This window comes from Furipterus horrens, unplaced genomic scaffold (assembly GCF_987537825.1).
Source record: "Furipterus horrens unplaced genomic scaffold, mFurHor1.1.pri manual_scaffold_1, whole genome shotgun sequence".
In the NCBI taxonomy this organism is placed as follows: domain Eukaryota; kingdom Metazoa; phylum Chordata; class Mammalia; order Chiroptera; family Furipteridae; genus Furipterus; species Furipterus horrens.
The window spans coordinates 190,723,418-190,750,514 of NW_028327171.1; the positions used below are offsets into that span (position 1 = coordinate 190,723,418).

The 27,097-nt window shown below is 36.5% G+C and overlaps 1 protein-coding gene across 1 annotated transcript in view; it reads right to left on the reverse strand.

The window, feature by feature from the left end:
* Positions 1–392: 392 nt before the first annotated feature.
* Positions 393–27,097, reverse strand: part of TRAK2 (trafficking kinesin protein 2) — a 60,784-nt gene continuing 34,079 nt past the window's right edge. Inside the window, exons 4-16 of the mRNA XM_090282626.1 lie at positions 24,754–24,830; positions 22,953–23,069; positions 21,505–21,714; positions 20,799–20,877; positions 19,193–19,323; positions 16,184–16,258; positions 14,981–15,118; positions 13,033–13,112; positions 12,535–12,738; positions 10,775–11,073; positions 9,219–9,485; positions 6,750–6,855; positions 393–4,342 (exon numbers count right to left, since the gene is read on the reverse strand). Of these exons, the coding sequence (XP_090138752.1) occupies positions 3,661–4,342; positions 6,750–6,855; positions 9,219–9,485; positions 10,775–11,073; positions 12,535–12,738; positions 13,033–13,112; positions 14,981–15,118; positions 16,184–16,258; positions 19,193–19,323; positions 20,799–20,877; positions 21,505–21,714; positions 22,953–23,069; positions 24,754–24,830 (2,465 nt within the window). The 3' untranslated portion in view covers positions 393–3,660. The remainder of the gene's footprint in view (positions 4,343–6,749; positions 6,856–9,218; positions 9,486–10,774; positions 11,074–12,534; positions 12,739–13,032; positions 13,113–14,980; positions 15,119–16,183; positions 16,259–19,192; positions 19,324–20,798; positions 20,878–21,504; positions 21,715–22,952; positions 23,070–24,753; positions 24,831–27,097) is intronic.

Here is a 27,097-nt window from a genome sequence, read left to right on the forward strand (position 1 = left end):
CCAAAAGGAAAAGGGAGAAAAGCTCCTGTTACAGATAAAGACTCATTGTGGTTACAGAATATCAACCTTATATTGTGGACACCAAGAAAAGAACTGCTTTACACTTTCTCAATCTTTTCAAGTTAAACATGTGCATTATCAATGACTTCATATTTTACTTTTTATTGCTGTTACTTTGCTAAGGAAAAAATACGGCATATATAGACACTCAATTCTATTATTAAAAAATATCTAAGAAAATACAATAAGATCTGTTTACTACTTATGACTATTGTTGGTTTGTTTTGTGTTGGTTTGGCAAGTAGAGGTTGGTTCCCCCCCAACCCCAAAAGAAAGACTTCATGCTGGACTATCTGTGAAAAGAACTGGGACAAAAAACACAGGAAGACAAATGAAAATTTAAGAAGATACTCATGTTTATTATCTGATTTAATTTGACAAAGCAAAGGTAGGTGCAACAAAGAGCTGTTTGACAAAGTCAGGCCCCAGATATCAAACATCAGTATTTCCCTGGCTGCCCCAGAGGGCACTCTGCCACTCCTAGGTAGCGGTGCTCTGCAATGCAAACCACTCACTGTAGACCTTTCCTGCACCTGGAGTCCAGGCCTGCAGGCACCCAACATCAAAGGAGTGGACCATTAAACCCTCAGAGCTCTAGTTCAGATATCAAAAGTCAATGTTAGTAACCAACAAGTACTACTAATTATGTACTAGAGTGATCAGAAAAAAAAAAGGCTTTGAATACTGTATATAATACACCCTCAAAAAGAGGCTCTTGTGAACTGCCTCTTAACTTACTTCTTCCCATTGACAAAGTCTATTCATTTGTGTGAAATCAAGACATATAGTATAAAACTTTTTAAAAAAGTACTTTAACAATGGTCATTGACTTTTCCTTAAGACACATGCCTAAAGTTATTTACAGAAGATTTGGGATCATCACAATTCAGGAGAACCTCTTAATTCTGAGCTTAGGAAGGTATTCTTCCTACTATATAATAGGATACTCAGAAATACCTGAGGTATAATCACCGAGAACCTTCTTGAAGGAGGAAAAAAAGACTGGAGTTTCCTATACTGGCATAAAAGTATATACACAGTTGATATAGAAAAAACTAAAATGTTAAAGCATAACAGATACATTGAGGAGGAACTTGCTATAAGGCTCCAGTTCTTAACTATATTTTGCACACGTTTGTTATAATAGAGATTCTCAGGCTGTACCAAAAATGATTTTAGGCAGAAACTTCAGACAACAGTAAAATCCAATTCAAGACAGAATTCATTTCTAGAGATAAGCATGCACCAGTATACTATTATTATGTTTCTGGTGGAACAGCAACATCTGCCTAATTTTCAAAAACTTAAGTCTGGTTCTCTTTAATCAGATGTGCTTTATATGGTGTGAATATGCCCTTGTGCTGCCTCCAAAGTGATCGTTTTAGCACTGATTATAGAAAAGTATATTAATTATACAGAATACTCCAGAATCTTAATTTATAGATATTAAATTTATATAATAAACATAAATCTGATAATTTACCTTTTGTACTACTCTCTGGCCCTGCACTTTCTTACTTCATGATATCTCTTAGAAACTGGCAACAGGAAGATTCCCTTCTTAGAGAATAAATTAAAAACTTTAATAATCAGCTAAAATAAGCACTCCAGAGTTACTTATGAAGCAGAAATTCAAACACTGTTTTTTAAAAAGCAAATTGGGGTATTTTAGAAACATCACATCAGGAATTCTTCAGGCCAATGCCTACCACATTCAGGGACACTTACATTCAATGATGCACCTGATGAAATCCTTTCTAAACATGTATGTGCACTGTCTGCTGACCTCAGCATGACTGAGAGAAGAGGAGAAAAAGGGGGGAGGATACTTTCACTTTGTTTTTAAGAAGTTTATCTAGAAAAGCTTTATTAAAAGGTTATAAAAAGCATGGAAAACTCACACATTCTTACCACTGCATGCATGTTGGTTTTTCTACACCTTTGAGCACATAACTCTTCATGTAGGAAAGGTACCTCAAGGAGAGAGGAAGGGCCCTCCTTTGACCTAGGAATAAGTGTACTTGTGGCAACCATAGGAGCAAGACTAATTCAGAAAATTCAGTTACGTCAGAACAAAGGAGCAAAAGGTCTGTAAATTAAGCACCAAAAAGTCAAGTCAATGCCTCCCATTTTCAGAAATTAATTAGCCCCTCTCCTCATCTTCTCTCCACCATGCCTTTCACATAATGGTACTTCTCTCTGAACTGCCCTGTTCAGATAAAGCCATGTCATCTGATGAGCAGACCTTGATCAACAACACCCAGAAAACAGACCTATTTCTTCCCAGTTTACAGCCAATTTGTCACAATGCTGAATGCTGAAACCTAATTTCCCAAGTTTCATTTTGCTATTTCACGTATTTTAAAAAAACGAACAAACAAACAAACGAACAAAAAAACCCAGGAAAAAGCAAGAGCTTTGACTCTCCCACTAGAAAGTTCATTCTATAAATTCACAGATATCTAGAAAAAGGCAGATATGCTTTAATTTTATTTTACATTTAAAACACTAGTCTCAAAGCAAGCACCTAGGTTTTTACTTCAGCTTACATAAATAATTTAATGTGCCTGAGAATTTTTGTGCAAATACATGTTACCTTTCATTAAAAATATGCATAGAACACTTTGGAAAAAGTTCAGTTGCAACCAACTTTCCTTATTAAAAAAATGTATAGACATATGCATACGACATTCTTTAATTCCTACCGATTGTACTTCTGATTTTACCCTGTCCAGCCTCCAAGGAAATTCAATTATTTTCATACTCCTTGGCCACTACACTTATCCAGAGAAATATTCTTAAAACAAGTTTCCCTGATTCCAATTTACCCATATTGCCTTCTTAAAACAAATCCCTCCTACCTCCACACACGTTGCACTTTTGGATGTTGTATAAAAATACAAATTTTAAAAAATGAACTTCTGTTAATCACAAATACAAAAGGAATTTGGGTGGTGTTTGGGCTCCTGGAGACTCAAAGTCCTGAAAATAGAAAGCAAAAAAGAGAGTCTCCACTACACTGATCTTATGAAAAAAGTAAAATTCCTTGCTTGATAATGCTGTGCACTTGCCTAAGTGCAGTTTAGCCAGACATCAACAGCGGAAAATATAAAAGCCACCTCACTGCTGTCTCAGTAACAGACTGAGCTTACACCACCAACCTTCCAGAACAGCTTTCTTGAGGCAACAGCCAAAGCTGCTCCTTTTCTCTTCCCACCTCCTCCTAACCTGGGTGTTCTCTGCTTATGCTTACCAAATGCGCTACTAAATTAAGTATTCCTGGTATATTCCAATATTACTGAATTTATTTATGGTCACTTTTTATTTTCAAGACAAGAAAACCTAACTGAAGGAGTGTATTAAACCTTTCTTCCTTTTCTGTCTCCAACACCCATGACCCATTCATTTACACTTTCAATTTATTAGACCTCATTCATTAAGGTCTCACCCCAACTATTTCCAATTTTTCACTTTCCTCTTCCCATATTCACAACCCATCCGCGACATTCCTTTTCCCTCTGTCAGACCAGACTACCTGTATCAGTGCAAATCTACCCTTCATGTGCTGATTTGTACAAGAGGGTTAGTAACTGCTGAACCTCAGTCCTCCTTCAAGATATCCATTTTGGATGAGGATGTGCAAACTGAGGTGCCAAAGCTACCCATCATGATTGGAAGACTCTGATTCCTCCTCAATCCACTCAATAAATTACTACCTGGACTTAAATAAACAGTCGAGTCTGGTCTTTGAAGACCAACTTCTGCCTCTTGGCTTCCTCCATTTTTCTGGGCACCAGGGGTCTTGATCACTTTGGCTATCCCTAGTCTCTTCAGCCTCTCTACTAAGTTCATCTTCAATTGGCCAACATCAGGAGGGTCCCGGGAAGGTCTCAAGCCATACATCTCCTGGAGGAATGTTTCAGCCGGTCGGGAGGCCAAAAAAATTTCAGAGAGATGCATTCGAGGCTCAAAGGGCAAAGGAGAAGGGCAAGGTGAGTGAGATGGTGAATTTGGGGGCGTGGAAGGGATAGCCAGGGCTTTAGGGAGAGGCTGAAGGAGGGAGTTCTCTGAAACTGGGCTGTGGTACACTTTAGCAGAGATGCCTTGCTCTTGTAGAAGTCTGGCCAAGCTCACGGTGCTACTGCAGGTTACAGTGGAATCTCGTCGGTTGGTGATTGATTGGTCACCAATGCTGAGTCTATAGGACATAGCAGGAGAATTCACTACCGTGTTTGATGAACTGCTACTGCTACTTCCACAGGATAACGAAGGGAACCCAGAGCTTTAAAAAAATGCAAGAGAGACAGTTTAAAAATAAAAAGCCATCTCCAAGTCAGTATTTAAGTAATTACAGTAAACACAGTAAATATAGAGGAACAGGCAACATTTCAGTAACTGAACTCTGTGGTAGAGATCTGAGGAATGAAAATTTTGATGTTACTTCAATGATTGGCTAATTATTTGTAATTTGTATCTTAGTTATTAACTTATTGAAACATTTCTTTTCACAGGATATGAAAGTTTACTGTACTCTTAAATAGAAATCAAAGAAATTTAAATATTAAAGAAAGTAACCTCTATAGATTTTTATTAATATACCCATTTCAAAAAGTGAAATGTGCCAAGAGACAACAACCCATGAGTAAACAATTATCTTTTTAGAAAACACAACATTTTATAACTAAATCTAAGATGTTCTTCTAAGGAGAAATTTATTTCTTTTTAATCTTTCAATTTTATATTACTGAGAACTAAAGTTCTGTTAAATTTCAATTTTCAAGAATGTTAATTCTAAACAACAGTAGTATGTGGATATCATGGGACAAATTTTTCTCAACCTTGCCTTAGAACATGTTTCTGGAAAATTAGAAATAATTAAAAGTTTTAACCCCTATTAGAATCTTTTCTCTTCTTTTTTTTTTTTTTTTACAAAGAAAAAAACTAAGTAAGAAATGGTGATGAATGGGGAAGATATTTCTTTAGTCAGTTTTCCCCTGTAGTGTTACCGTATTTAATAAACTTTCACTTCAGCAGAAAATACTCAGTATATCGAGATATCAAGATTTTTAAAGATTATGAACACAAGGCAAGTTTACAATTACTAAATAAACTTTCCAAAGTACCAATTTGTGTAAAAGCAGCAAAATGCAAACAACTGACTTCTTGGTTAAACTAAAAACCTCCAAACTGATGAGGTCTATGTACTGCACTGCCAGTGTCCCATTTCCTTGTCCCTACTTTACTAGAAGTTGCCTGTTCTTTCCCAAGTTGTACACTTCATATGATTATATTGGCCTGAACTGAGAGTCCCCTTAGGAACCAATTTTATAAAATTTATCCCGTTGACTATAAGAACAGTGTAGAAAGATTGCAGCTATATCTGTTCATTATAGACTTCACTGAGATCTTCACTGGATATGATCCAAAGGCTTCCCTAAACAATGGGTTTGCTTCTATCTAATAGATCCTGTGAATCATGTTATTTCCCTCCACATTGGCAGCTGGAAACTTAAGACTCAAATACAGGGCTCACCTTAGCAAGTAAATAAAGCTTTGTGGTACAGTTTTCACACTAGCTTTATTCCTCTTTCCATTTTATAGTCTTACTCTTGATTACTCTTTGATTTTTCTTCTTTCCTCCTTCTAGTTAACAGATCACTGCAATGTTATATATATTTTTGAAAACTACCTTAGATTCTATCTGGGAATTGGTAGGATAGCAGTAGCAGCAATATGGCTTATTAAGTTGAGATTCCTCTGCTACATGTTGGAATATCCATGTTCTTGCCTCTGTTTGGCCTTGCCTAGAGGGGTCTGGTCTTTGTTCTCAGCTTCTGGGAGGTAATCTATGTCATATTTGATAGAAATGTCTTTGTTTAGGACAGAGGCTGAACACAGTAGATCTTGGGGTGGGCCTGGACACACCCAAAACCTGTAGGGTAGAGGTTGGCCAAGTCAGAAAGACCAACAACCATTTGAATTAGGGTGGTAGTTTTGGGTCAGTGGACCTGGAGGAGAGTTCAACCACACAGGTAATCATGCCTACCAATGAAGCTTCAAAACAAAATCTGGACACTGGCTGGCAATACTCTGCTCTATCATACATCAATGCCAGGGAAGTAATGAATCCTAAGGACAAGGGAAGCTTGGCAAGTGAAATCCCCCCCAGACTCCGATCTATGCATTTCCTTCTTTGGCTAATTTTAACCTGTATCCTTTCCTTGTAATTAACAGTCACCATGAGCATAACAGCATTCAGTAAATTTCTGGGTCCTCTTTGCAAATTAATCAAATCATCTCGAGAGCAGTTTTGGGAACCTCCTGGACCTGCAGGTGGCGTCAAAAGTGAGGGAACTGGTGTGGAGAGGACTGGTCCCTCAACTCTCGCAGTTTGGCAAACGGTAGGTATGGTTGCTGCTGGGCCATTTACTATCTGTCTTCCCTGGACCAGTCATAGGAACTTTCTATGTCTCATTTTCTTTATTTATGCAACATATACTCATTTTCCAAGCCTACTTCAAAGACTTATAGTAATCAAATGAGAAAATACAATGTGAGAATATTCTACAGACAAATTATCACAGAACATTAATTTAAATCCTGGGAATTAAAATCAAAGTAATTTTTAAAAGAAATTCATCAAAGCATAGTTGAGGAAAGAAGTGAGGCCTCAAACTGCCCAGACCTACCTGGGGGTAACCTGAGTGATATCAGAGGGATGTAATATCCTACAGGTGGTAAAGGTGAATGTCAAGTTTGTGCATGACAGACACTTCCCCGGGTTTGAGGTTGCAACTGTAGTAGAAATGTTTAGGGAATCAAACACAAAATTGAAAGACTAGGTTAATAATGTAAAAATTTCATTATTATTTATCAATAATGCAGCATTTATCAAGTGTCATTTGTACAAAAACCCCCAAATATGAAATAAAGTACATATAAATATTGTATTAGTACTGATTAGTATATAGCTGAATTCTTCAATACCTTTAAACTGTAATTTAAAAGAATTAAAAATAGCTTAGAAATAATAGAAAAACCCATTCTGAAAAAAAAAAAAATTAACAAAAACAACCACCAATATCTAGTCATTCAATCTTTCTAGTCAAACTGTCTACTACAGTGATTCTCAAAAGTGATTTACAGACCTTGTTGTGGGAGTCTATATAGATCAAAACTACTTTCATAGCAATGCTAAGATACTACCTTCCTTTTTGATTGGTTTGACATTTGCACTGCTGATTCAGAAGCAATGGCGGGTAAAATTGGTGTCTCCTTAGCATAAATCAAGACAACAGCACTAAAAGTATGCTAGTACACTTCACTGTTGTCTACTCATAGTATTAAAACAAACAAACAAATAACAAAAAAAAAAGCCAGATTCACATAAGAATATCCTTGATGAAGCAGTACAAATTACTTATTAAATCTTGACTCTTGAATCTTTTTACTGTCGCGTGCGATGAAATGGGAAACAAGCATTAAGGACTCTATCACATACCAAGAGATTAGAGGAAAAACACATGTGCAACTGAGTTAAAATTTTTTGTGGGACACCACTTTTACTTGAAAAAACAACTAACAGACAAAGTAGTTATTCAGACTTGGATATCTGGCAGAAATTTTCTTAGAAATGAAGGTAGTGAAACTGTCTCTTAAGAAAAATAGTTGACAGTAATTGAGTGAAAATGAGATTTTGAAAAACTTGTTATCTACCACTGCGAGCCTGAAAACTTCCTAATACTAACAGACTTTTTGGTGAGATACATTATGTAATGAAATGTGTCAGCTTTTAGAAGATCTGCATAACTCAGTGAACTAATATTTTCCAAATAACCAATGCATGATATCACAAAATCATGCATGGCAAAAAATGCATTCAAAATTCAGGATAGTCCAATAGATATTAATACAACAAAGTATAAAAAGTTCACTTACAGGGTTTCAGATTCCGTACTGCTACAAACCTTAAACTACTCATCATCTTGTGCTTTAAAATAAAAGAATATCCACAAATACCTGAAGAGGCCATTAAAATACTCTTTCCTTTTCCAACTACATATCTGTGTGAGGCTGCATTTCCTTTGCATTCTTCAACCAAAACAATAAATTATAATAAACTGAACATGGAAGCTGATACAAGAATCTATATTCTATTAAGCCATAAATAAGAGATTTGCAAAACTGTAAAACAAAACCATTCTTCCCACTACTTAAAAAATAGCGGTTTCTCATAAAACATATTTGTGTTAACATGTAATTATTATTTTTAAATCGCCCTGGCTGGTTTGGCTCAGTGGATTGAGCGTCGGCCTGCGAGCTAGGTGTCGCTGGTTCGATCTTCCAGTCAGGGTACATCAGAGAAGGAAAACTCTGACTCCAAAAAACCTCCGCTGCCTTGCGGCATACCTCTTCAGGGGAAAGGCTAAGGGAGTAAACCCCGACAGAAAATCCGGAGCCGGAGTCCCTAAGGCGGTTTGACGTTGTAGTCAACACCGGCAACTCCTGCGGCGCACCTGAACCCAAGCTGTATTGACTCCGTCTTTCCCTTGGATCCTTCAGCTGCGAAGAGAGGGGGGGTCTGCTGCATGGGCAACAGCAGACCCTCCATATTACCCTGCCCAGGCTCTGTAGCTTCAGCGTCATCGCAAGATGTCAATTCAACACGGGAGGAGACAGATACTACCATGTCACTCCCGAGTCGGACTGCACAGCCATTCTCGGCGGTGCAGATAGACTCTTAAGAAGCTACACCATCGTCTCTCGAGACGGACGGCTGCCGACGACGATTATTTTTAAAGTAGTTAATAAGTACTTTTAGATTTTCTCAGTTTTCATTTCTAATATGGTAATTATCAATAGATACAACCCACATAGACAGGCTCTCTGGAATTCTCATTGATTTTTAAGAGTGTAAAGAGGTCCAGAGCCCAGAAAGTTTGCAACTCAGTGATTGAACTGATCTTGCTCTCTGCCCAATCTATTTATGTGAGCTGGCTAAGACAAAGTAGAATTAGAAGAGGCACTAAATGCTATAGGTTTTTATTATCTTACATTATGTTACAAGACTAAGTACACTGCAGTGAGACTTAGTAGAGGTAGTCAGCTGACCATACAATAAGTCAGGATGCGACTATTCAGCCAAGCACTCTTCTCACCTGTAACTGGACCACCTGCTGAAGTAATGGGTGGCAGAAACATTCCTGTTACTGGTTTGGGATCTGGAGGTTTCTCTTCTACCTGGAGAGGTTGCTGAACCTGAAAAGTGATACCGCCCTCTTCATCTTCTTCTAAATCTGAGAGGTGATAGATGGCATCCTTGGGCAACTGGGTAAAGCCTTTAGTGATAACACCTGGTCGTGGGTCAAGAATGGTTCCTAAATTCGGTTGAGCAAGCTGCTGCCAGTGGTGCAGAGTTTGTGATCCTGAATACGCAAGACAAAAATAAACAGATAAAAAGGTATGCTGTAAATGTCTCACAAATATTCAATATTGAAGCAGGAGCTGAAATTACATGTGTAAAAAAGGAATAATAACAAAATACTTATTTGCACTTAATAGTTTGGTAAAATTTGAAAATTAAAGTTCTCTGTGAAAGACTGACAAGTTGCTGAAAATACAAAAGTTAACTTTAAAAAGGACATCTAAAACAAAGGTGGAAAATACAAGGTAACACCCTTCACAGGAGCTAAGATGCTGAGGCAGTGATGAGAAGGAAGATATGTGCCTCAGAGGCGGGGCTGTTATTTTCCTAGGTGAAAAAATCAATACTTCCTTGGCTTATAAATGTCCAAGTGAAAAGCTAGGATCCTAGGATGGAAGACACCTTGACTTTTTCAGTGTTTGCGGGTGCATGTATGTGTATACTTCCCCACTTTGCTCATGCCTCTCCTTTCCTTAGGCTTCCAGGGAGAGTAGAAAAATGAAGGAAATGATAAAAGTAGGATATCACCCCATACTTCCTATCTATAAGCCCTGGTGAATGATTATCACAAGAATTTGCACCAGATGCAATGTCTAATTATGCCAGTATGTGTTTTCATCCTAAAAATGGCAACTCTGACAAATACTTGCACTGATCATTAATAAATAAAACTAACATATAGAATCTTTGAGTTTCAGGGGTCCTCATAGGTTTCCTACTCAAACCTTTATCTAATGCAGACTCTCTTATGATAATAGCAGAGAATCATTTGAAGACCTAATTTTCTGTAGAACAAAGAAACTTATTTTGAATTCAAGGTCAGAAACTGAACTGAAATTAACAGACCTGAAAAGAAAAATACAGGCACATATACATTCAAGTAGATATCATTACTGGAGTAAAGAATTCTTTTTTGAAAAGGAAACAGAGGTGAAGTATTACATCTAGATTATTTTTACTTACTATGTCCCATTATCTTACCATAAAACCTGTCATCAAAAACATTCCTTAGCAAAGGACAGGAAAAGATTACTCTTCTTCCCTCTCCTTTATATAAAAATAATAATGAGTAAAAGTGAACTGATGGCTGATGACCTGGAGAATACAGATCTCTTCATTCATTTCTCACAAAGTACTACAAAGCACTGTCACCCAAACAGCGGTACTTAGAGATAATAAAGATATCTTCTGCACATAGTGCTCTTACAATTACAATACAAATATCAATCCTAGGGAAAGAAAAGGCCAATAAGGAACATGGCTTAAAAATGGCCTTTACTGATTTATTACCTTCAAGGGGTTTGACAATTTGTAATTTTTCAGGCATAAAACACCGAAGGCAACTGGCACTGCTGAAGTCTGTGATCTCCGACTGGTCAGTGCAGAGAGAGGTAAGGCTTTCTGTGGGGGTACCACAGCCACTAAGCCCCTCTTTCTGGTCAGCCAGAACCTGGATCTTCCGCTCCCATTCTTCAGCAAAGAACCGCTTCTCACTTAAGTAGTTCTGTCGCCGCAGACTGAGGCGATGCAGTGCTGTAGCCAGATCGCTGTCTCCAAAGGATTCTGGCTGACCCACCTTCCGAACATTCCTATGGGAAAGTCACATTTACTGAGTAGGCCTGTAAGGGTCATGAGCACAACCTAGACTTCTCCTTTCTACAATGGCAAATGTTCAAAAGACTGATCTTAAAAACATAGTACTTTCTCTTAGTTATCTGGAATACAGAAATAATAACAAACCAAAATCATTAGTACTATCTATCACTTTTATAGATTATTTCAAGTGACTTCAGATAGACAAAAAATATGATTATTATGTTGTATTTACTAACTTTCTTATTTCACGTGATATATGAAACTACATATATGACCACCTATAAATTCAGTTTAGACAGTCAAAAAGTAAATATCCATTTCATGAATCTATAATATCATTGATTACAAAAGGTACCACTCTTTTATGTACTATATTAGTTTATGTACTATGCCAAATGAAAAAAATGCTGCCCATTAAACTATGACATGCCACTAGCTGCAAAACGTAAACAATTTCAAAAGTATTAAAATGTGAAAAAAACTGCTTAGGGACATAGAATACTCTATGAATATTATAGAACATTTAAAAAGAAAATAACAAGACTTATAAATACTACATTTTCGTAGTTCTGTGACACATATTTTTCTACTTTTCACCATTTTTTAAAAATTAGAGGTATCTTACAATTAAACATCAAAAAGAAGAGTAACAAACTGAGTTGTAGTTGCTCCTGGCTACTATGTGTGAATTCACACAGATTGTTTGTTCAGTCTTCTAAGGTAAGGTAATATTAACACATAAAGCTACGGGGGATGAAGAACATGCTCACTACGGACCAGGCAAAACAATCAAAAATCCATAATAATAATTTCTACATTGGGAAAAATTTCTCTTGGGTGCCAAACATTTACCTTTCAAAAGCTTCCAGCTGACTTTCCAGTAATTGCTATTCAATTTCTAGTTATGTGTAATTCAGTGAACTGAATTTCATACTCAGTTCAAGAAAAGTGAGAAAAAATCTAAGTTTAATCAAATAGGAAATTAAGAGCAAGCTACGTTTTTCTTAGTAGGTATTCAGACTTATTGTTTGTCCTCAAGGCACCAAAGCAGCTGAGATTAGGAGCATGGGTTATAAGGAAGTGTCATCTGATACTATGCTTGACTACCAATGACCGAACACTTCCAAACAAATTTGAATTTGAACATGAAGAAGATTCAGACCTTAACTTTGCCACTCCAAAGAAGAAAGTAGTTAAGAATTTCATAGTTTAATGCAAGCTCAATTTTGAACACACTTAATGAAATGTAGCTTTTTTACTCCAAAAAACTTTTATGATATCAATGATTGGTCTTACAAATAATGATTGATATGTGGCATCATTACTGAATAAAAACTGACAGTTCCAGAACTTCCTTGGGAAAGCGCAGAGCAATGCTGGAATTTGAGTATGTGAATCTGTTATGTCAATGCCACAAGAAATGCAGAATCAGTGCCATGATCTATGTTTCTTACCCTGGAACCTCCTCCAAATTGCTCCCCTGGCTCAGGAGTGTTTTGTTCTCTCTTTGTTGCAATCCAGACTCAAAAGGTTTTGCTGTCATGATGACACTTGAACGGTTGGAGCCTGGAATGGATGGAAGAGCTGGGAAAGGGACAGAGCGGCCCTGTGTGACATTGGCAATCCTGACAGTATCAAATACCCGTTTCTGCTGGGCTCTGTCAAAAAAGAAGTGTTCATTATTGCCAGTTCCTGCTGCTGGAGTCCTTCAGAAAAGAGACATGTATGTGCGAGTCATTAAAAATAAAGTCATCCTGAACAGCCTCTAAAGTTTAGGAGAGATCATTAAGAAATAAACTTCAGAACAAGAGAACTCTCACAAATGTATTAAGAAAACTGAAAAGTAAGATTTACTACTGAATTTCATAATATCTATCACTTTGGATTGTGGCTTCTTTTAAATTTCCATCCCCGTGGTTGATTAACAACACATGTATGTGATTTGTACTTACTTCTGTTTATAGAGAGAAGATTCCTCATCCAAACTCAATTTTTTGCGCATGGTCCCCTCAATCTCAGATGCAAGAGATTCCTAAGAAAAAGAGTTTGAGGTTCCTATAGTAATTATGTAAGAAGCCTGATAGGAGAGATGAACTGTCCTTAAATTAATTAACAGAGCCTCCAGAATCCAATACTTTTAGTTTTATAATAAAAGAAAATACGAATAAACATAGAAGGAAAATAAGACATTCTGGAAATGTAATTTTAAACAAGACCCAACTACTTTTTCAGCAAAGCAGTGGCAAAAAACAATACAATAAACAGGAAATAGCACACGTGCGGACACAAAATAAAAGGACAAAAGGCTATAAACCAAGATGTTAATAGTGATTCTGTGGATGGCAGGATTTGATGGTACTTAACAATTTCTTTTGGCTTCTTTGTAATTTCTAACTTTCTATCATAAAACATATACAACTTTTATAATATAGAAAAATCATTAAAAGAAAAATAAGCAACCTCCCCCTTCCCATTGGCATGGATGAGAATACAACTAGCATGGGTGGCATGCTCAGGGGGGCTGAGCTGACAATGACAGGAACTGGAGGTATTGGTGTGAACAATATGGATAGAAAGAAAGATACAGAAGTGTTTGTGTGGGTGTATGTATGAACATATGTTTATTTCTTAGCTTTTTCTACTAAAGGGCCTGGAAGCAACAATACTCAAGTGGCAATGGACACACAGCACCCAGATCTTGGATTCTAAATTCCATTCCTCATTAAAAGTAACCACAGCATCTTGGAGAAATGGCTGATTTCAGGACTGGGAGAGGGAAAGGGCAAGACGAGCTTGAAGGAGATCCCCCTGGCCATAGCTGGGACAATCTCAGTACCAAAATTAAAAATAATAAAAACGAAGTATAATCAATTGACTAAAATAGGAATATTATGGGTCTATACCGAAATAACTTAGTGAACACATGAATAAATGAGACAGGAAAGCTCCGACTTACAAAAGAATGATAATTAATAAATGTTGAAAACATGATGAAATTAGGAAATCACTATCTGGCAATTATAATATTGTATTGATGTCAATTTTCTAACATTGATGGTGGTAGCGTGGTTACATAGGAGAGTGCCCTTGTTTTTAGTAAATACACACTTAAGTATTAAGGGAAAATAGGATGTATCTGCAACTTATTGTTAAATGGTCCAGAAGAAAATAAGAGAACAACATGGCAGACTGTAGTAAAATGTTAAAAATTGAGGAATCTAAGTGAAGGATATGTGAGTTTTTTTTTATTACTGTTGGAACTTTATTCTAAATTTAAGATTATTTCAAAATTAAAAAGGTAAAAACCAAAAATGTGCCCTCAATATTCTTCAGAAAATCTACTATGATTTATAGTTTCTGTTTTTAAAAATATTTCACAGATTGCATGTATGTGTTTAAGAACTAAAATGCTAAAATAAGTCTTTGTACCAACATTACAAATTCTGGCATAAACTCAGAAGTTTTCATTAAACAAACATAATTTCCTGCCCTCATGGGGCTTACACTCTAACTGAAGTTAAGTATACCAAGAAACTCAAGATTTATTGAAAAAGATTTTAGATGCCCAGAGCACTATTTGAATAAGTGGGATGTAGTGGACCCAGGGTAAGGATGACCCAAGTTTAAGGAGCTCGATGGTACACAGACCTGAATCGTATCTCTCTGGGGTTCATCTCATGTATTACAATACATGTGGATGGTCATCTGTTAGAAGGAAGGCTAGGATAAATAAGAGTGCTATGGTAGATCCAGATATGCAAATTAAGGCCTAAATCAAAGGACAATCCATGTTATTTCTTCTCAAGATGCTTTTACACCACCAGAAACTGTACTACTCTCAGGGCAATCTAAGCTTAAGCAAGTTTCCTTGAATACGTAACATCTTTCTCAGTTCCTTACCCCAGAAAAAGCTCCACATGCTTGGGAGAAGTAGAGATGAGCAGCAGGGCCAGATCTACTACGAAGCTCCTTTATTTCTTCTTGGGATTCATGTAACATTCCCAGACACTCCATATTCCTGTCTTGTAACTCATGCAGCTGAAAGAAAGGATGGTAATTAGCGTACTTTATTATACTCTAAAATGACAGTGGGGAAAAAAAAACACTGGGATAAGTATTAGTTTTATCCAGAGGCCTAGCTAAGTTTACGACTATAATTCATTTCAATACAAAGACTCTAAAACAAACCTAAGCAAGGAAAGTACGTATACATTGGAAGCTGCCAGAATTAGGGGAGTCCAGGCCAGAACTATATGTAAACATGATTTCTTAAATTCTGAAATGTAGCTGAGACAACAAAAACTGTCAATTCAATATTTAATGCTTCAGACCCTTAAAAATCTTATAGAGGAAATATAATTGTTATGATCAAGTCATATTTAGCATACTGTTAGATATATATTTTTAAAACATCATCCTGAAGTCTGTAAATGACAGTATTATACATGCTGTCAGGGTGCTCAGTCATCCTAAATGAGTAGTTTCTTCTCCCTGTTTCAGAACCTTTTTTATTGTTAGATTCACAAGCATGTTAAAAGAAGTACATACTTTTCCGAGTATATTTTAACTTCAAAAATTTCTGCAAGTGTAGTATGTGGATATTATCAGCATCTCCAGGACTGGGGGTGCTTATTAAACATGTACATTCTAGGCCTTCATTCTAGACCTACTGAATTAGAAACTTTTAGGAATGGTGCCTAGGAAACTCCATATAAAAATAACCCTGCCAGGTGATTCTTAAGCTTGCAAAGGACCACCAATTACATCTAATACACAGAATATTTATGTAGATGGCAAGTAAGAGGTTTTCGCTATTTCTCCTAATATTTTAAAAACTATTGGGTTAGTTAAGGTGAACAGCTAAAAGGGTCACTTATTCCTATAGAATCTTATAAAAGTCAAGGTTTCCCCCATTAGTCAATAAGGATGTTGCCATGTTATTAGTTTTAGGGACAGAATTTTTTAAATGACTTTACTTTTTAGCTCTCATAATTGTAACTTGATCCTTTGTTGTTCTTGTTTTAAATCTTATTCACAAAGATGAAAGAAACTATTCATTATTCCCCCTCCTGTATTACACAAGATAAAGGAAGATTTCATTACCTCCATTGTCAGTTGTCTCTGGGCATCTTTGCAAGCTTGTAGGTGAAGTCTCAGTTCTTCCTTCTCAATCACATGCTAACAACATATGAAAAGAGACATGTGAAGCCTTCCCATATAAAATAAAGGCTACTCTCTTTAAGGGTGCCCCGCATGGGTATAGTCTATGTTAAGGCCTATAAAAAGCTTACCTTCCAAAAGCCAAATAAGAACAATAAAATGGGCAGAATACAAAATCCATCAAGGTGTTCAGAAGACAATGGGCATGAGTCACTAATCACATCACAACTCTCTGAGGAAGATCTAACCCCCTTTTACTGTAACCAATTCCACCATTCTTTTAACATTATTTCTGTAAATGATGACCTGTTAACTAATATGTGACTGCAGATAAACATCTTGTTTGCTTAAGAATTCTAGGAACTAACTTCAAAAGAAGCAGACTTCAAGGACTTCCAGCCAAGATGGAGGCCTAGACAGACAGGATGCATCTCACGCCACAACTAAGAATGAATAACACTACCTCAAAACTAGAGACAACCAGAAGTTCCAGAAAATCAAGCTGCATGGAAGTCCAACAAATAAAGATATAAAGAAGAAATAGTCATCCAGACAGGAAGGAGGCGCAGAGCCGGGGCAGAGAGGATGTGGTGTGGTAGCAGCTGTGGCAGTGGCAAGCCGGTGGAAAGTGCAGTCACATGTTATAAAAAGCCGAGAGGGACACCCGGGAGGTGTTCCCAGCACCAGACCAGACCACACAGCTCATGGTTCCAGCGCCAGGGAAAATAAAACTTCATTGCTTCTGACTGTGAAAACCAGTGTGGGTTGGGGCAGAGGAAGAAACTGTTGGTTTCTCAGCAGAGTCTGCTTGTTTAAAGGGCCCCCATGGTCCTAGAACGTCTGCAGACCCAACCACTCCGGAACAACGGCCAGGGCAGCAGTTAGAGGGGAGCCAGTCTGGTGTGGAAGTGGAAGAGGTGCCTGGAAAAGGGGTGAGTGCTGAGCAAGCGGCATTGTTCCCTCTCAGACCCCTCCTCCACATACAGCGCCACAATGTGGTGAAATGGGTCACCCATATGACAAATACCTAAGGTTCTGCCCCTTACATGTAACAGGTGTGACAGCTCTACCTAAGACACAGAAGCAAACAAATAAAGGAGCCTGTCAAGGTGAGGAGACAGAGAAGTATGGCCCAGAAAAGGGAATGGATCACGGTTCCAGTGGGAGAGCTAAGTGACAAGGAGATAGCCAACCTAACAGATGAGGAGATAGACAACCTAACAGATGTAGAGTTCAAAACACTGGTGATAAAGATTCTCACAGGCTTGACAGATATGCTTGAGTATGGCAAACGCATAAGGAAGGAAGTGAAGGCTATGCTAAGTGAAATGAAGGAAAATCCACACAAAACCAATGTTGAAGGGAAGGAAAGCGAAGTTCAAATCAATGATTTGGAACATAAGGAAGAAAAAAACAGTCAACCAGTACAGAATAAGGAAACAAGAATTGAAAAAAATGAAAAGCTTAGGAACCTCTGGGACAACTTTAAATGTGCCAACATCTGAATCATAGGGGTGCCAGAAGGAGAAGAGAAAGAGCAAGAAATTGAAAGCGTATGTGAAAAAATACTGAAGAAAAAACTGCCAAATTTTGCGAAGGAAATAGACATACAAGCCCAGGAAGCACAGAGAGTCCCAAACAAGCTAGACCCAAAGAGGACCACACCAAGACACATCATAATTAAAATGCCAAAGGTTCAAGATAAAGAGAGAATCTTAAAAGCAGGAAGTGAAAAGCAGAGAGTTACCTACAAAGGGGTGCCTATAAAACTATCAGTTGATTTCTCAAAAGAAACTTTACAGGCAAGAAGGGGCTGGCAAGAAGTATTCAAAGTGACGTAAAGCAAGGACTTACAACCAAGAATAACTATATCCAGTAGAGCTATCATTTAGAATGGAAGGGCAAATAAAGTGCTTTCCAGACAATGTAAAGCTAAAAGAATTCATCATCACCAAGCTATTATTATTTGAAATGTTAAAGGGACTTATTTAAGAAAAAGAAGATCAAAACTAAGAACATTAAAATGACAACAAAAACTCACAACCATCAACAATTGAATCTAAAAAATAAAAACAAAATCCAACTAAGCAAACCAGAATAGGAACAGAATCATAGGTATGGGGATCATATGGAAGGTTATCAGCTGGGAGGGGCAAGGGGGAGAAATGGGGGAATGCTGCAGGGATTAAGAAGTATAATTGGTTGGTACAAAACAGACATGGGGAAGTTAAGAATAATATAGGAAAGGGCGAAGCCAAAAAATATGCACAACACATGGACATGAACTAAGGGGGTGGGATTGCTGGAGGGAAGGAAGGTACTGGGCGGAGGGGAGCAAAGGGAAAAGAAATTGGGACTACTGTAACAACATAATCAATAAAGTATAGTTAAAAAATTAAATTAAATTAAGTTAAAATACTAAAAAGCAGACTTCAACCTTTATACATTCCAGCTTCGGGAAATTTTCTGACCTTGAACCAGTTATCTGAACAGACTGTGTTGGCTTTCCCATAGTCCTCTCAATGGAGAACTCTCAACCCCCTTTTTATGACTCCTTTGTTCTGCTGTTTTTCGTTCTTTCTCCCTCCTTACAAAAACCCCTATCCACGTCCAAGTGTTAAGATGGTCTTTGTGATGGGAGTCTGCCATCTTCTCACGCAGCATCTCTTGAATAAACCTATTTTCCTTCTAACAGCACCTGTCTCTTGATCATTGGCTTTCAAGCTTTGGGTAGCCAGCAACCCTGGGTTTGGTATCATTATGAAGAGAAATAGTGACTTCAAAGTAGTTACCCATACTTCATGACACAGAGAAGACTAAAAAACAGTGATCAGATTAAAGTACTTTAAAAGGGAAGGGACCATGTTTATTTTCTTAATCTAGCACTTAGCATAGTGCATGGTACTAGGTCAGTGCTTAATAAACATCTGTTGAATGGAAGAATGAACTTACTTCTTTAAGTTTGTGCTGAAGATCTACAATCTGAGACAAGAGAGAGGAGATCTCTTCTTGGTATCGAATCAGTTCATCACTCTTCCCAGACAATTCTTCAGTCATTTTGGACATCTGAGCATTTGTTTCACCTTAAAAACAAATAAGAATTTAAAAAATTAATATAAATATAGAATAGGGGTTGGCAAATTATGGCCTGTGGGCCAAATCCTGTTTTATAACAAGCACTAAATTATCACAAATACATTTTTTTTTAACATAAATTTAAAAAATAAAGATTCTTCTGAAATAGGCGAATCTTAGGAATTGAATATGAGGCAATAAAGATAAAAAGAGATGACTTGTAAAGGTAAGCTACAAGTTTTGCTTCAATCTTTTTTGTTATTAAAAAGATACATACTCAAATACTTTTCTTTATGAAGGACAAGAAGGCTGAAAAGATATAGGTGAATTACTCAGTGACTATAAGACCTGGCTTTGCCACTTACGTATCTTCGCAAGTGCTGAGAATAACTGCATTTATATCTTTGAGAACTCTTCAGGGATGTAAATAAACTCCCACAAGCGATGAAAGATAAACTTAACAAGTCTAACAAAGGCACATTTCCAGAATGGAACAGTCATAATCCCTAAACCTACTGACAAAGCTACTGATCAGCCTCAGTAGGAGTCAGACTTCTGGGGCACCTGACAAACTGAATAGGGCCTCTAAAGCAATTTTTATAGCCTCGCATTATTGAATGCACACGAAATAAAACCTTTAGAATTCCACTGGGGCAATCAATCTTTATTTCATACAAAAACCTTGATATCTAAACACAAGTGTTAGAACCATGTTCAGTGTCATAAAACTATTTTTTATTTTACAGAAAGCCTGTAACAAGAAGGAAGGAGACCAGGATCTGAGCTCTTGGGCAAGTAATATCTTCTCTATTTTTCAAAGTGTAAAAGGTGGGCAATGATAGCGTTGATGGAGAAGATTCAATTTACCTTCCCTCTGGTTCTCTAATATTCTGTTATTCTAAATTATCACATTCTGAGGCCCATAGCCCAAATGAACTGATGTGATGTTACATTTTCTCTTTCAACATAAAAGGCTATAAATTTATAGAGAAATTAAATATCTTTCTCTAGTGAAACTGATCCTTTCCCAATTAATTTATTTTAAAAATTATTAGTTAACATTACATCAAATCAAAATATATTCTTTTATAAACACACAGTTGGCACTTAATAAATTACTCACTGAATATAAGACCTGGCTTTGCCACTTATCTATTGTTTTCTGACTCTGGCAAATCACGTTCTCTACAGGACTATTTTCTCATCAACAAAACAAGAGCTTTGGTTTATTTCACTCTAACATGCTGTAACTGATAGAAAAGTAGGCCTTTAATGAAAATGGCAATTGAAACAAAGATATTTCTTAAAAGTACATACAGTATTTTATTTAGAGTTGTGGGCTCAATGTGATATTCCAAGATCTTTGGTAATTATTTGATACTGTTTCTTGAGATGTTTCTACTAAACCATTGATTTAATTTCTGAATTGGAGATATCCTACCAAAGAACTGCCCAAAGGCAAACAGAATATGTTAATACTTACGAAGCTCTTTAACACAGTCATTGACAAGCTGTTGTTCCTTCTCTTCATAGGTAATAGTTGCTGTCTTTATGTGACAAGCCTTCAAAAAAATAAAAAGTATGTGTTATCTTCTAATTATTTTACAGTATTCACTTAAAAAACTTTTAATTCTCATTTGAAGAGAGAAGTTAATCACTTACAAAGGAAATAAGCTTTATCTACCATAAAGGTATGGAAAAGGATATAACAAACATTTCCCCCTCATTTCTCTCAGGGCCTTTGTAAATGCCTATTCATCCCTCCAAACCGCCTCTCCCTACCCATACATCTCTGCTTGGCTTAATCCCTCGCCTCAGCTAAAATATCACTTGCTTAATTAAGTAGGACTTCTTTATCCCCATCCCCATCATACAAGCTCACAGAACCTTGTAATTTTCCAACACAGGTTTTAACACTGTTGTATTTATTTAGTTATTTGTTTAAACTCCACAAGATATATATTCTATGCTGTGGCTTTCTCTATTTCATCTGTCAGCTTGCTATTATCCCCTTTTCAGTGGGATCTAAGAAACAACAGAAGGCAAATAAATACACATGTAATGGCTGCCACTCCCTAATTCGAATGTCCATAGCAAATCCTTAGTTATGTCACATTTCACCTTAATAATACCTGGGCTTAAACCATACAGCTTTACATTACAGAAACTGGAAATTAGGTAGAATGTACCTTGGATCGAAGAGCCATATTCTCTTCTTCCAGTTCTTTAAGCTTTTCTTGTAGCATGTCCAGCTGCAGCAAGCCTTGAGATAAGTTAAAGGACTCATTGAACCGAAGAGGTGTAGAGCAGCTGGAATCAGTTTCACTCTCTTCAGAAGCAATGGAGACAATTCGAAGCAACTCATCTTTCTTGGAGAGCTCATGCTGCAGCTGATTAACCTGCACAGCAAAAAGCCCTGATTTACAAGATGTCTTTTATATTGTCTTTTATTTAATATGTGTAATATCACTTCTAATTTTCCTTACCGTAAAACAAAATAATATGATTAGCTTCTAGATTTTATTGACTAAAGTAGCAGGTGCTTAAAAAGAGAATAATATACCTCAGATACTTCCTAAGCTATAATTTTTGAGCATTAACTCAACAAATACAGCTTTTTCTATACTAGGCAAGAAGGAAAGTCAATTCTCACATTCTGTATAATAGACATACAGGAGGAAATTGTCATGTAAGATAATGATACATTCAGTTAAAAACCAAACACAACTGAAGAACCTTCAAAGTATCAGAATAAATCCCTAGTTTAAATTCTCATCCCGAAGCCTTGTACTTTTAAGCTGTATAACTCTGAATGACCTTCTAACTTTAGTTCTAGGGAATAAATATTTTCAACATAAAGACTCAAATGTTATTAAATATAATGCATTTATAAACTATAAATGAAACTAGACAAAAATAACATGTTACAGAGAATTTGAAATTTAATCATTCAAATTAACAATAAATCATTTTCACTAAGAATATTTATTGTTAAGGAATAAATACAGTTTCAAAAATTTCTTTTCCTTTTGTTTGGGTTTTTGAGTAAAGATACTTCATTGGGTATCTATGATTCGAGGGTATATTTTTAAAAAATAAAGTTAAGAAAAGATTGCATACAAACTCTACACAAAGGGGTGAGGATAAAATGTTAGAATCTAAACAGGGTGCTACAAGTATGATAGGTATTGATTATAAGCTTTTTATTGACAAAGGTAAACTCACATAAGCACTCCTCTGTACAGTATCATTTCATTTCTCTACTGGTTAGTTCAATGGTTGCCAATAAAGTCCACATGACCTGGTATTATTATTATTTATTTAAGATGTAATTTATTTATTTTTAGAGAGGGGGGAAGGGAGAGAAAGGGGAAGAGAAACGCTGATCAGTTGCCTCTTGCACACCTACAACTGGGGACCTAGTCCACAACCCAGACACGTGCCCTGACTGGGAATGGAACCAGTGACCTTTCGGTTCACAGGCTAGCGCTCAATTCACTGGAACCACACCAGCCAGAGCATACTGACAATATTTACCCACTTATTGTCATCAATTCAGGGACACCTGGGAAAAGAAATTCCTCCACTGCACAAGATCTAATTATTTCATGCTGCAAATACTTGATCAAAGACTTACTTGATCAAAAGCTTGTCCCAATTGCTCCTCCAGGGCTTCATTCTGCTCAGACAAGACATGGTTTCGCTTTAAGAGAGCTTGTCCAATTCGAGCAGCTAGCTCCAGATCACGATCTCTCTGTTAAAATACCAAATACACTTTTCTTTGAGTACCAACAAAATTAAATGGTAGTTTAGAGATTTTTGCAGTCAATTTTTTTAAACACAAATGTTCTAGAAAGTATCAAGATTCATTTTAATGCCCAGATACCAAATAAATACAGGGCCTGGCACACAGTCGATATTTAATACAGGGGTGGGCAAAAGTAGTTTTATAGTTATATTTATTCTTGTATTATTATGTATTAATTATACATTACTTATTTGTATTATGACTGTAAACCTACTTTTGCCCACCCCCTGTATATGTTGGTCAAATGGATGACCACTGCAGTGGTAAATACAAGAGGGCATTTCTTGATATCAAGTGAGACTTATTCACTAATTAACCATATTAATTAAATTTAGCAAACCAACCTTTAAACCTACAACTCTGGGGAATTAGAAAAATCAATACAGTCTTTAAAACTGAGGACAAGGTCTGGCACATGGTAAAAGCCCAACAAATATTTGTTGAATGCATCTATCAAGAATGGTAATGATACAGAATTAGGTATTTAAGATATGGGGATCAGGTAGGTATGCTAAAAATTTTTATTTAGGGTAAATTTATATGGACTGAGAGCCAGAGGCTTAGAGGAAAGCACATTCAAGAACCCTACTGTCAACTGGTGCAAGGATGATGATGTGAAATAAAATAGGGGACAAAGGTCTGGAAGTTTTGAAGCTACAAGGTTCTGCTTAGAGTTTAGAAAAAAAGGGAGCCTAAAGAAGTTGGTGGTAATAATGCAGGAATGCCTACAGAAAAGCCAAGCAAAGCAAGAGTTACTCTTTCTGGGTACATGGTGATACTTAGCAAGAACATAGGAATCCCACCTACATGGTGGCGGTAAGGATTACGTTCTGTAGGATAGAAAATAGTCAATATACCATACATTTAACTGTCTTATATATGAATATGGGTTCTGCTTACATTAATCACTATGAATAAAATTAAGCTTCTGTTCTTTCATTCCACAGTACATGAAAACAAGTGGATGGGTTATTTCCAAAATTTAAGGCCCACAGATCTCATTTTCAATGTAGGATAAGTGCTATATACAAAATCATTCTGGGGAACTGGGGGGTGGGGGGAGAAGAAGGGGTACTTCAAGGAGAAAGACAATCTTCCATAAGGTCAACTAAAATTGAAGTCTAAGGAGACACCTCTATGACTGCCAAATGGAAAAGATACTCTATACATATTAAAAAATGTCATGGACAAAGTGAGCTAAAAAAATAACCCAAACTGAGAGCAAAAATCTTTGGGAAGATTCTCCAAACTGCAGGAGTAGATTTGCAATGGAGCCAGTTCTTGAACAAGCAACTCTGCTCTAGGGTGAGTAACAATATCTACTTTTCTAGGAAAGGGAGGCAAGCCAGAACTATTCTCTCTCTCTCTCTCTCTCTCACACACACACACACACACACACACACACACACACCCCTAAAGCTTCTATAATTTCATAACAATTAACTTCAGGAACCATTCTGCTTTGGAATACCAGTTGGTATACAAGTTGTTTCAACTGTAACAACCTTATGCTAAATAACCCACAGAAAAAACATCATCTTTCATTTGATATATAAAGCTGATAAATTTCAAATGACCTTCAAGTTTTAGTTTTTTGTACAGGAAAAAGAAAAAGTATATTCATTCCTACCTCAGCCAGGAGATGTGTAACCATGTCGATGTCATTGTAAGTTTTGGTCATCTGCTCGACCCTGTCTGTGCCTAGAACTAAGAGAGTTAAAAACAACTGTTTATAGGATTAAGAAATAACAGAAAATTTTAACTATTCATAAGGACTGAAAGATACCAACAACAATAAACCCAGGCTTTCACAAAAAGCCATTCAGAAGAATTAAAAAAATATGAAATAAAAGGGAAAGAAATGTTTCATGTTTTAGACGATTTGGAAATTACAAACAAATGTGTGTCATACAATAAATTAAGAAAGTATCAAATGATCACAAGGCAGTCACCTCCTGACTATCTCCTCCTCCCTTGGTAAGATTAGAACTTTGGCCCACTCTCACCAGAGAATGTAGGCTGGGAGAATGCATTAAGTCACCAATTGTTTTATATCCTAATCTAAAGTTACTGAGGGGCAAGTTTTGCTGTTACTAAGGAATTCAATTAGAATTCATTGTGATTATATTGATTATTGTCACCTATCATGAGAGTTAATATCAATAAACAAAGAATAGGACTTGTAGGACTTCTTATAGCCCTGTTACGAGCCATAATCCTTTTTTATCTTAATTAAAAGCCCTTTATAATAATCTTCATATCTAGGCCTCTGCTATAAAATAAATTGCATACTATATTATTACTTGCATATTTCAAGCCCAGTATTTCTGCACTTCATAAACTCAGGAACTGTCAATGCACTTGGATAATTTAGCTCCAAAGAGAAGGACAAATATGACTCTAGTGATTCCGCAGTCACAACAAGCAGTATCTTTTTTGGCTAAAGATCGTGCATAATACAAAAGGGATCTTTTTTGTAAATCCTCATCTGAGGATATGTTTATTGATTTTAGAGAGAGAGGGAGGGGGAAAAAGAGGGGGGGTGAGAAAGAGAGAGAGAGAGACATGGACGTGAGAAAGATCGACTGGTTGCCTCCCATATGCACCTGACCAGGGATTGAATCTGAAACCTAGGTATGTGCCCTGATGGGGAATCAAACCTGCAATATTTTGGTGTACAGGATGATGCCCCAACCAACTGAGCAACCTGGCCAGGGCTTCAAAAGGAATCTTTCACTTTGAAGAGTACTACATGATACAGATTTGTGTTTGACTTAGACTTTTATTAGTTTGTCTTACACAGACTTGGAAGAAAAGCTGAATTTAAATATTTGAGTGAGCTTGAATAAGTCACTTAACCCTTCTGAGATTCAGATTCTGTATTTATAACATGGAGGTGATAACATACATCTCACGAGGTCATTAGGAAGTTCAAATATGATAATTTATTGAACCAATCTGCTAAATATCACACAACTATTTATAGTTATTACTCTTTAAACACAACTGGTATGTATAAAATAGCCCTGATTTTAAATTCTCTGCAAATAATTCACTGAGTTGGCAGCAGATACTATGATTTGAGTCCCATCCTTACACCTGAAGTTGCCCAAAAGATACTATTAGATATGGTTTACTTTTATCTGAACTTTTAATTTTTCTTCCTAGCATGAATCTAGGAATTACTTAACCTTAATTATTAACAATAATCCTATTCCTAGTTAAAAGTAAAACAAAATGCTAAGTTGATAATAATACGAGATAGCTAAAAAAAAAAAGGTTTAAACTGAATATAAGAAAACAAAACAACAACAACAAAAACTACCCAAAACAAAAACACTAAAAAGAAACATTTTTACTCCAAAAGAATTTATATTTACAAGTAGTGAAACTGGCTCCATAACTTAACCACAGGGTTAAGGGAAACAGGCTTTCAGGCCTAAGAAGTCTTCACAATTTAATTTAGTAGCATAGCAGGAACAAAGAATTAAGGTGTATTTCAGGATTCTTGCTTGGAATGCTCGTGGGGCCTGGTGTGCAGAGTTTTTTGAACACCAGGAAGGAAATATACAGTCTTGGATGAAGTTGACACAGTAAAGGGCAGAATGCAAAAAAGAGAGAAAAAAACTGCATTTGCAATAACAGCATTAAATTGCTAGAGGAGAAGAAAGAAAGAAAGAAAAGAAAGGAAGGAAGGAAGGAAGGAAGGAAGGAAGGAAGGAAGGAAGGAAGGAAGGAAGGAAGGAAGGAAGGAAGGGAAAAGAAAAGAAAAGAAAAGAAAAGAAAAAGAAAAGAAAAGGAAAAGAAAAGAAAAGAAAAGAAAAGAAAAGAAAAGAAAAGAAAAGAAAAGAAAAGAAAGCAGACACAGTTGTGCAATCTCCTCCACTTCTTATATTGGTAATAAGATGAAGGCAAAAAAACCAAGTCAATGTATCTATGCTCTAAACTAATTACAGAAAACCAGCAATAGCTAC